We start from the raw sequence: 11,014 nt of genomic DNA on the forward strand, positions 1-11,014 counted from the left end.
AAATGTACAGGTATTCATTCACATAGTGGAGGGAATTATTTGTGTAGCAGTTGGTGACATTACATTTACACCCTGCTAGGATTAAACCTCTGTATTGTCCTGGGATCAGGAGAAGTTGCATATCTTCTAGAAACAGCAACTTAGTATCACGACTCTGTGACCAAGTGCTCCACATTGCCACACTACAAACCGTCTGTATGCTGCCTGACTGAACTAACTGTTACTCTGTCCTGGGTCTGGAAGGTCAGCCTTGTGTGGTGCATGGAAACACTGTCGTCTGGATGTTGTCCACAGTCTTCAGATTCTGGCCTGTAAAGGAACATATAGTTGTTAGAACCCCAAATTGGAAAGATCGGTGTAATTGGAAAGAACATTCATCAACACGATCAGATATTTTTATTTAACGGGGGTTTGTTGTTCTCTAACAGGACTTCTGTGTCCACATTACACACCAGGTCAATGTACATGACACAGATGAGCCGATGGCTGAAGCAGAGCTGTAGTTAGTTGTTGTAATCAGTAAACGATAATAAAAAAGTAATAACAAGTGATGGATTACATTTATAAAGCACTTTATTTTTGACAGTCAAAGGGCTTAGGGGGAAACACCAGAGAAACATTGAGACAAGTACACTGGGAGATAATAGACTTAATATTAAATATATATAGATATACCTGTTCATATGCTATTGTTGAGTATGAAGCTCGACGCAGGTCCTAGAAGATGTGCTCCTTAGCTTGCACCTCGTCCTCCCCGTCCTGCCTCTTCTTCCTCGGACCCCGGCAGCCCTCCCTCCTCTGCTTCGCCTTGATCCGGGCCTGTCCCGGTTTGTGCTTGGCTCTGGGGTGCAGTCCTCATCAGAGACAATAATGCTGTCACCATGGAAGCTCTAACATGCAAAACTACGTACATGTTATGAGTGTAACACGAAATACACCTTCGTGTTGTGTAACTGATGGAAACAGGAAAATGTGTATCAGCCTGTTTTTAGCTTTGCCCAATGTTACCGCAGCTGCTGGCACAGCTACCTGCTGCTAACAGTTAGCTAGCCAGCTCGTTACTGATTAACACTCGGTCTTTTTAAACCTACCCAACAATAACATGCTAGCTTGATAGTGAGTACTAACAGCCGGGTTTTTTGTTTATTTTTATAATAAAGTTAGATGTTTTCTTACCCCTGATTTGAGCCTCTGCTCTCCGCTCGTCACACTGTCCTCGTCCTCCTGCGGTGTCGGCAACGCGCGTTCATGTGTTTTGGGGGCGTGGCTTTGGAAGGAGCCCAGAAGGGAGGGGGTGGGAGTTTCTCTGTTGGATACTTTCAAAATCCAGCAGTTTCTGGCTGGTTTCTCAAACCTACCTACCCTGCCTTTAACTTGAGTGTTGGATGTTTGTCTTTCTTTTGCAGTACATGAGTGGTTTTGGGAACGAGTTCTCTTCTGAAGACCCTCGCTGTCCTGGATCTTTACCGGAGGGACAGGTAACGTGAAAATCTGATCCCAAGAGGTGTATAATTGGCTCCAGCTTGCTTTCCTTCTGCACATCTATTGACTCAATCATCATTATTTGACTGTTTCAACATTAGATGATGACCACACAAGTCAAAATCTACCAGTACCCCCTGTTTTAAGACTTCCCTGTATTGTAATTTTAACATTTGTTGAAACCTGAGCTTCAGAGACACCTTCCAGTCCTACATAACACACAGTATTAACACCCTATTATGTCTGTATAATGTTTATATTATGTCTCTACAGAACAATCCTCAGGTCTGTCCCTACGGCCTCTATGCTGAGCAGCTCTCTGGCTCTGCCTTCACCTGCCCACGGTCAGCCAATAAGAAGAGGTATTCATCTGTTTCTGACATTTAAATCAGTTTACTTATCACTCTAAGACCAAACAGAGCTCAGAAATAAGACATGACTTAACACTGGTTCTTTTTCTCTGTCCAGTTGGTTCTACCGTGTCTTGCCATCTGTCAAACATAAGCCTTTTACCCCAGTGCCCAATGGAAATCTAACAGACAACTGGAATGAGGTTGAGCCTGACCCTAACCAGGTATATAAAAGCTCAAAAGGAAGATTTTCAGCTTCTCTATAACATTAATTACTCACAATTAAATCAAAGTTAAAGTTAACACAACATCTTTAGGTATCATTTCAAAAGAATAGGGCAATCGGCTTATTTGGGTTTTTTTTTGCAAAGAGCCAGATACCACTCTCAAGTCTGTACAGTAAGTATGAAACTACAGCCAGCAGTTGGGTAGCTTAGCTTAGCTGGAAACAGGTGGAAACGGCTAGCCTGGCTCTGCCAAAATCCACCAAAATGTTCAAAAGATCCTTATTCCTTTAACTCTCAAAACTCATCTGCTTCATTGGGACTGTGTGGGTCTTTATTGGATTGATAGTTTTGGCAATTTAAGCAAAGAAACCCACAACTGTTTCTTTTCTGTTCAAATGTTGCTAATTGGTGAACAGACCTAAGCAACATTTCTAGCAGAGCCCCGTCCACTTCAAACCAGTCAGAAAAAGCAATAAGAAACACAAGAAGTACAGAAATCTCTTATGTGGAATAACCACTGCTTTGGCAGAACATTGTGTGTGTTCATGTAGGATCCCTTCACTTATAGTAAGAAGATGATTGAGAAAATGTGTTTTAAGGGCTTCTCTGCGCAAATGAATTCCTTTAAATTCTCTGTATATATTGTATAAATAGATTCTGACTGAGGTTTCTCTCACAGCTGCGATGGCTGCCGTTCACCATTCCCAAATCTACAGAGAAGAAAGTGGACTTTGTGGCTGTGAGTTTAACTCGTTATTTTTCTACATTATTGTTTTATTAAAGCTGCTGATTTTCACTTCATTGATTTGGGATTTTGTGCACCTGCATGTCGCAGGGTCTGCACACTGTCTGTGGCGCTGGAGATGCCAAATCTCGCAATGGCATTGGCGTCCACGTGTACACCTGCAACACCTCCATGGCTGACAGGTCAGCATGTATTTGTGTGCGAATGTGTCCCATCATGTAACAAACAGATGAATTTCCACATATCAAATGGCTACAAGCATCTGTGGTTACGACCACCTCCAAGCTCTATCTTTTTTTTCCTCTTGTTCCAGGTGCTTCAACAACTCCGACGGAGACTTTCTGATTGGTGAGAAAATGGGCTGTTGATGTTTTTTATTTTTTCTGTTGATGATAGCTCAACCCCAGTCCTTCTTCTCCCTCAAATTTTCTCTACTCTGCCTCTCTTTGTCTGTTTGTCTCTCTAGTCCCCCAGCAGGGTGAGATCTTGATCACCACAGAGTTTGGGAAAATGATGGTCGAGCCGAACGAGATCTGTGTCATCCAGGTGAGGTCTATGTTTTTCATCTCCCTGGTTTTCACACAGAAATCTACCACTGTGGCTGCCCCCACACCCCACTTACCATATTTAGAAAGACATATTTGGTACTTTTCAAAAGTGGCTGTAAAAATGAAGAACAGTGGAAAGAGGTTTGGGCTACAGAAAGCCTGACCACTGGGATTTGTGGTTGCAGCATGTGATTTCCCAAACACAGCATACTACATTTGATTCATAAAAGCACTAAATTTCCCTTCACCACCACTTCTTATGTGTTTTGTCCAGCAAGGGATGCGCTTCAGTGTGGATGTTTTTGGAGAAACCAGAGGCTACATACTGGAGGTGTATGGAGCCCATTTTGAGCTCCCTGACCTGGGACCCATAGGTGTGTGTTTGTATGTTGTGTGTTTGTATGTTTGTGAGTATGGATACGTGTAGTGTCAATTCATCCTTCCCTGAATTCTGCACACCAACCTCATGTCTTTCTTTCTTTCACCTTCTTCCCAAATCTGTCATATTTCTAGCCATGCTAGCAGTGTGGCACTAAAGATGGAAAAGAGATTGAAATGTCAGTTGGTCGGTTGGTCCAACACTGAAATAACCCAACAACTATTGGATGGACTGCAATGAATAAATGAATGTCCCCCTCAGGATGACTAGTAGTAACTTTGGTGATCCATTAACTTTTCATCTAGCGCCATCATTTGGTAGAAATGCTTTATGATCAAATAGTTGCAAAACTAATTCCCATCAGCCTCAGCTGCATTTTAGATTTAGGGCTGTTTAGCAAATGTTAGCATGCAAACATGCGAAACTGAAATGGTACATACAACATAGTAAACATTACACCTGCTTAGCATTGTCATTGTGAGCATGCTAGCATGCTGACGTTACCATTTAGCTCAAAGTACTGTCATGCCAAAGTACAGCCTCACAGAGCTGCTAGCGTGGCTGTAGTACTGTTTATAAAGATTTAAATTTTTGCATATGTGCGTGTGTGTCTGCATATGTATGACTATGTATGTTTTGCAGGAGCCAATGGTCTGGCCAACCCAAGAGATTTCCTGTGCCCAGTCGCTTGGTACGAGGATCGCAAGGTTGCCACAGGTTACACCATCATCAACAAGTACCAAGGAAAGCTCTTCGCCTGCAAACAGGTGTTTTTTTTTGTGACATTTCAGTTTGTGTGTCAGTACACTCACATGTATAACAGACACTATATGACAGGGGCCCACACATATGGCATACTTGCCCTATTACCCTATTTAGGTTTGTGTTTGCTTCAGTAAACACCATCGAACCGCAAACAACGATGAACAGGAAACTGTTCAAGTGAAACATATGCTCCATTAGCTGCTCCTGCAGATTGAATTGCCATCCCTGATGATTTATATCAAAGCCTTAGCTGTTATCCATTCAGCAGGTTTCCGCCTCGACTCCCTTATGAGTCTTAATCACTCATAATTAGTAAAGGCATTCCGGAGTTACAGACAGTGTACCTGTGAAGCTTTGCTTTGTAGGAAAAATCTTTCCCAAGTTAAGCATTAATTTCACCATATTTCACTCAGGGAACGATCCTGCCCCTCCCGAAATGTCCTGTTGGGCGCATAATTGGATCGACACATAATGTATGACAGGAGTTTTTTTTACCGAACCTTGGAGGAGGTGGGAGGAGAGGTTTGTCAGTGGCGGGGGTTGGGGGGTTGTAACCGTGGAAACCATGTCAAACCACACTGTTATTATTCATTGTAGGAAGTACACAAGGACAGGATGCTATCTTTTTTTTGTAGCAAAACAAACATTTTTCCATCTCTCTCGCTGCCTCCATTTGAGTATCCGCCCTCAGTTATGTGCTGGGTGTCAGAGGTGGAGGCTGTTGGCTGCACCTGACACTCTTTTGCTGGTGTCCACCCTTTCACCGAGCCAGGAGGGTGAGGCTGCAGGGCTTAGAAAATAAGGTGGGGGACGCGGGGCCTCATCACAGGGAAGATGCTGCTGCTCCCGTCTGGTCCTGCTGTTTTGTTCCCCCGCGGAGTGCTGAAATTGCTCAAATTAACTTATTATTTGCTTGACTGGGCCAATATGTTTGTGGGGTGTTTTGTGCATGTGTGTGCAAGTGCTTGCTCTCCTCCATTTTTCCCCTTTTAATCGAATGGAGTGGCGTTACCACAGACGACTGTCCAAGAGATTACCTGGAATGGGTTTCCCAAAAGTCTTTTTTGTGGTAACTAACTTAGTGTAAATTGTGTGTGGGTTGTGTTTTTTTTTGTTTGTTATTATTCATGTAATGTTTTTCAATTTGCTAAAGCACACGTTTGTGTATACATGCGTGAGGTTTTATTGTTAGTGTGTATAAGCGGTTCATGTGTGGAGGTGTGCGTAAGCATGTGTGAAAGGAGCAAGGAGGTCACTCAGGCAGCTTGAGTTGTAATGAACTATATTGATTCTAGAGCTGCTATTGAATGTCTTTTTCGCAGCGACATTATCAGAACAGAGAAACTATATAAAATTGCTGTGGTTTTAACAATCAAGATAAAGAAATATCTCTGCACCCACTGTAACTGCTGCTCCCTCCCCCCATAACTGAGCGTCAAAATGCTCAAAGTTTGGGAAAGTTTGATTGTGAAGCCAATTACCCCATAATACCTGGAGCCTTGTTTCACAAAGAACAGGGGGAATGAAAGAGAAGAAAGAATGAAAGAAGTACACCCTCTTTCACAATCAACCCTTTTCATTATGACCAGCTTTTTTTCTCTTTATGTCAAGAAGTACTCTCTCTGGGAATTTAAGATTACAAAGACATTATTCATTATTCCTTTTCCCCAGTGAAAAGCTCAATTTGAAGTCTTTTGTGTTTGCTGCTTGGGTACACTTGTCTTATTTGTTTCGTTGTGTGCTCTGCACGTAGGATTTCTCACCATTCAATGTGGTGGCTTGGCACGGAAACTACACACCTTACAAATACAACCTGAAGAACTTCATGGTTATCAATGCTGTGGCCTTTGACCATGCGGTGAGAGTTTATGGACCCAGACACACTCCAGTACTTTTCAATATACATACAACAAATTGGTTTCTCTTTGCTTTCTGCTCTTTAAGTGAATTCACTGATTCTGTAGCACGCCTTTAAAAGTAACATATTGTTCCACTCACAATCTTCCTATAGGATCCATCTATATTTACTGTGCTGACTGTCAAGTCCACACGACCAGGTGTGGCCATTGCTGACTTTGTCATCTTCCCACCTCGGTGGGGTGTGGCTGACCACACCTTCCGTCCACCGTACTATCACCGTAAGACCACAATAAGAATACATGCCTTGTTTCATTTTGCAGGGGAGGAGAAGAAGACTTAAGAAAGCAGAAACAATGAATTTTGAGAATAGGTTGCTAAGACGTGTCTGAATTTGATTCCAACTTTGAATGGAAATGTAAAATTCTATCTAGAAATGCTAATTTTAGTCTTATCGTGGAGTGATACAAGCCAGCCAGAAGCTAACATATCCATTTACCCAACCAGTGTCAAGGCAGTAGGTGATAACTATCAACCTGCTGTATGACACTTTTCAGCTGAGGCTCCACCGCAGAGCCTTTTGTCTGTTTTCACCACATATCTAGAAGGACATCTAGTGGAATTCAGTGTAACAGCATGCTCTTTACACTGCAAATTGTACCAGTTAAAGTGCTGTGTTACAGCTCCTCTTGGTTGTCACTTTAGGCAACTGCATGAGTGAATTCATGGGCCTGATCAAAGGCCACTATGAAGCTAAAGAGGAGGGCTTCCAGCCAGGAGGGCCAGCCTCCACAGCATCATGACCCCGCACGGCCCAGACGCTGAATGCTTTGAGAAGAACAGCACTGCTGAGCTCAAACCTGAGAGGGTGGCTGAGGGAACCATGGTAAGAAAATACAACTAGAGAAATTAATTATATAAAAAGTTGGAAACCGGGTCAATGCCATGAGTGATTATACCTGTAACATCGTCTTTTCCTTTGTTCAGGCTTTCATGTTTGAATCATCCTTCAGTATGGCAGTGACCAAGTGGGGACTACAAACATGCCAGAGGCTTGACAAGAACTACTACCAGTGCTGGGAACCTCTTCGCAGCCACTTTAATCCCAACTGGAAGCCCAGCAAACAGTAGCAAAACAGAGTAATAACTAAATCATACAAAGATAAAAATTGTTTATCTTAAAATTTCATTTTAGTAAACATCAGTGCCATCAATCCAGTGTCTGTGGAACTGCTCTCTTTGTGTTGCTTGATTAAGTGTGTTGATGAAACTGCAGGAGCAATAAAATCATTTTTTTTAATGCAGACAACTAAGATTGGAGATGCACAATATAAACTGAAACTTGTGTGACAAACATTTGCTGTTGCTCATGTTCAAAATAAATCACATCTGTGCTGCATAAATAGTTTCTGTCAGGTCAGTCATGCATTTTGAACTAAAATGTAAATCCACTCTTGTTGTCACTGCCCCCGTGTCTACTGGTTAGTATGATGGTAAAACTTGTTTGTGCATGCCCTAACAACAAGGTCTGTGTACATGTAAACTGTGCACAACATTTACAATATCGTAATTTCTTTCCCCTTCACACCTGATCAATCTAAACCATGAACAAGAAACCAGTGTTTTTGACAATATGATTTTATTTGTATAATAATAACTACACGCACTGGCATCACTGGAAGATAAAGGAGGTCTTTACACATCAGAGCTCATGATGACAAACTGAACTTGCGCTCGAGGGTTCCAGCTTTAATCTGCGCCTTCCTGTCCTGTAAAACAGACAACAAACAGATGATGGGTTAATACAGTTTCCATGGCAACAAAGTCATATCACCCTCTTCACCTTCCGGGCATTTTCTCGGCTGCATGTTTTTTATGAGTAAGCGTCTTGTGATTTTCAAACAGTTTTTGTCCTCCCAGCGGAGAGAGGGAGACGAACATGATAGCACAGCGGTGTGACAATTGCAACAAATTCTCGCTGGAATTTCTATTGGCGAGGGTGAATCTCCATGACAATGGGGAGGAAAATGAAAGGAGGCAGCATTTCAAGTGAAGCATTCATTTTTAATGTGAGTGGAACTGTGACCAAAAAAAGAAAACCAACTGCGCACCTAAAAGGGAAGAGTCCCCATGCTCAACTAAATAGCTTTTGATATATCTATGATGCCATTCACGGCCAAATATCACATTTAAGGATTATCCTAGATATAAGATTAGGAAAGAGAACTGATATTAGTGCTGTAACATGGGAAAATTTCACATGTTCTTATGCCAAGACTGTGTGGTTCACTGCTGTATAAAGTAAAATCACTGATGTTTTGACCACCAAAGGTGAGTATTGATATGTCTATAACAGCAGATAGATACAATGAAACGAAGACAGTAGCAGGGAATAGAAAAAGCTCAGACACCTGCACTCATTACAAGAAAGGACTTCAACCTGCAACAATATGTGGGCATACAGCGTATTCTAGTCTTTTTTCTCATTTTGTTTATGTTGTTTTGGTTCTAGTCTGTCACTCAGCCTAACTGTGAATAAACAGTTCCCTAAATGATCAATGTGTGTGCCCATACTTGACATTCTTTTGCTTCTGGATAAGACATTAACATGTGCCACTTTATCTGTAGTACACAAACTTAAATATGCAAAAGCGCAGTGCAGTTATTAAACCTGCTGCTTAAGGAGCAGCAGATAAGTTGGGCCATTTATTAAACACTCTGTGATAAACAAGCAAAGAGAGGTCAGCACATCTTGTCTCATACCCTGTCTGTCTTGAAGAGGAAGTAGAGGCCGAAGAGAGGCGCGATTCCAAACATCGCACCCAACAGAGATGTCTTGAATGTGGGCCTAAAGTATGAGTAAGGGTTGGTGCGTGCATGCACCCAGCGTGTCAGGGCAGGGTCTTCCTGTAAAGACACAAACGCAATTGAATGTCACTCTGAGTCTTTGCAGTTGAAAAAATGAAGGTCAAACAATTATTTACAACAAGAGTATTAAAGACATAGTATGTTGTTATGATAATACAAAACTGTTGTGATTTCTCACAGTGTTGACTAAAGCAAACTGAAACATATTGTCAATTTCATATTATATATGATTACTTGACCTTCATCTTTATCTTTCTTATATTTTCCTACCTGCTATGTTTATTGTTAAGCACAAAAACACCAATGCAATTTACTTGTATGAGTACACTTACTTGTCAATAAAGCTGAATAAAAAACACTTTATGATATTTACAACATACAACACCCCTCTACCCACTGTCATGGCTTTCTGGGACAGTGTCTGCTGTAAAGAAATAAGCTCATCATGTGTACAGAATAGACAGAAGTGGCAGTAGTAGAACCATAATATGGAATAACAATATGACTATTAACTAAGTTAGTACATATATAAAGTAAATATTAAGTTGAGGAGTTTCAGGCAAAGTTAAAGTCAGTTGTATGTTGTTACATAGGGCATATTTTGGCCAGGTGAATGTCAATTATGATGCAGACTGCTAACAACGGATTAATTGCATTATATTGGAGCAGCTGGGGATTTAGCAGTCTGGACTAGAGCCCGTTTAGCTGCAAGATTGAAAAGGACTGGTGTGTAACAATTATTGGAAAGATTATGTTTGAGTTTGCTAAAAGCAAAAACTAAAAGCAACACTGAAGCCCTTGACTTAAAAGATATAACGTTCCCATAGAGAAATGTAACACTGACTAGTGGACACTGTCGTTCAGCTTAAAGTTGGTGGACAAAGTATACAAATCCTCTCAGAATACATAGAACTGGGGTCCAAGTCTTTATAACGTTACTAGCTAAATGTGACTGTGGATGCCAGAGCAACTGAAGTCGGTAATAAGACATTGATGTTGTCTAAAAGCGTTTTAAATCACTGTAACGTTAACAGTATACTCAAGCATCAACACCTGAGATCAACCTTGTTCTAGAGTTAGCAAGCTAATGTTACACATTACCGTTTTATCAAAAGTAAAACCTCCCTAAAAGCCTGTCCCACATGTAAACACAAAGGGCACATACTATGCTGCACTAACGGTATACTATATTACTGATATGATTTAGCAAAACTTGGTTCGCCCGACTTAAATGCTTTGACATGCAATCGTTAGCAAGTAGCCTGAGCCATTTTCAAGGGTGACATTGCTAGCTATGAGGTAGCCACTTACAATGAGCTCTTTTCTGTGCGGGTTATTAAGTTGCGTCTGATACTGCCTCTTTAGGTCCGCTCGTAGTGCTGCCCTGTCTTGTTCGGCACGTCGCTGCTCCGGCGAGAGGTTGAAATACTCATTTGGGTCCAGTGTTTTTGGCCGTGTGGCCAAGGGCGCCTCTCGGTAGTCCGCCATGATTGTTTGGTGACGGGTGACACTGGGGCAAACGTGAACTAGTGAAATCTCGCGTTGAACGGCCGAGTCGTCACCATAGCAACATCAAGCTTTCTGTCGCTGGGTGCTAAACGCAACAATGAGCGCAACAAATAACAATAAAGACAAGGACGAGGGTGTTCCGGCTGAAAGTGACGATGACTTTCAGTATGAAGAAGTCCCTCTAGAAGATGACTGGAGTTTGACAGAAGGGGAAGAAGATTTGGAGGCAACGGTGAGAGCTATCCAAGACCGGGCAGAGGCCGCTGCTGCTGCTGCTCCCAAGG

General features: G+C 41.9%; 2 protein-coding genes across 2 annotated transcripts; one reads left to right on the forward strand and one right to left on the reverse strand.

The window, feature by feature from the left end:
* Positions 1-1,306: 1,306 nt before the first annotated feature.
* LOC119911736 (homogentisate 1,2-dioxygenase-like) lies at positions 1,307-7,758 on the forward strand. The gene is given in 14 exon segments (XM_038730638.1): positions 1,307-1,478; positions 1,756-1,844; positions 1,951-2,056; positions 2,739-2,798; positions 2,895-2,986; positions 3,118-3,152; positions 3,271-3,350; positions 3,627-3,726; positions 4,374-4,498; positions 6,250-6,354; positions 6,508-6,634; positions 7,059-7,133; positions 7,136-7,239; positions 7,341-7,758. Coding segments are annotated over 14 exon segments (1,335 nt in total). The 5' UTR covers positions 1,307-1,385; the 3' UTR covers positions 7,485-7,758.
* Positions 7,759-7,973: 215 nt separating this feature from the next.
* On the reverse strand, positions 7,974-10,743 carry LOC119911744 (NADH dehydrogenase [ubiquinone] 1 beta subcomplex subunit 4-like). The gene is made up of 3 exons (XM_038730650.1): positions 10,533-10,743; positions 9,117-9,260; positions 7,974-8,122 (listed from the first exon to the last, which is right to left on the reverse strand). Exons 1-3 carry the CDS (start codon positions 10,707-10,709, stop codon positions 8,063-8,065), a joined length of 381 nt encoding a protein of 126 aa, XP_038586578.1. The 5' UTR covers positions 10,710-10,743; the 3' UTR covers positions 7,974-8,062.
* Between the last annotated feature and the right edge of the window lie 271 nt (positions 10,744-11,014).

This window comes from Micropterus salmoides, unplaced genomic scaffold (genome assembly GCF_014851395.1).
Source record: "Micropterus salmoides isolate LMB-PRFRI ecotype aquatic unplaced genomic scaffold, ASM1485139v1 Ms_hic_scaffold_1, whole genome shotgun sequence".
In the NCBI taxonomy this organism is placed as follows: Eukaryota; Metazoa; Chordata; class Actinopteri; order Centrarchiformes; family Centrarchidae; genus Micropterus; species Micropterus salmoides.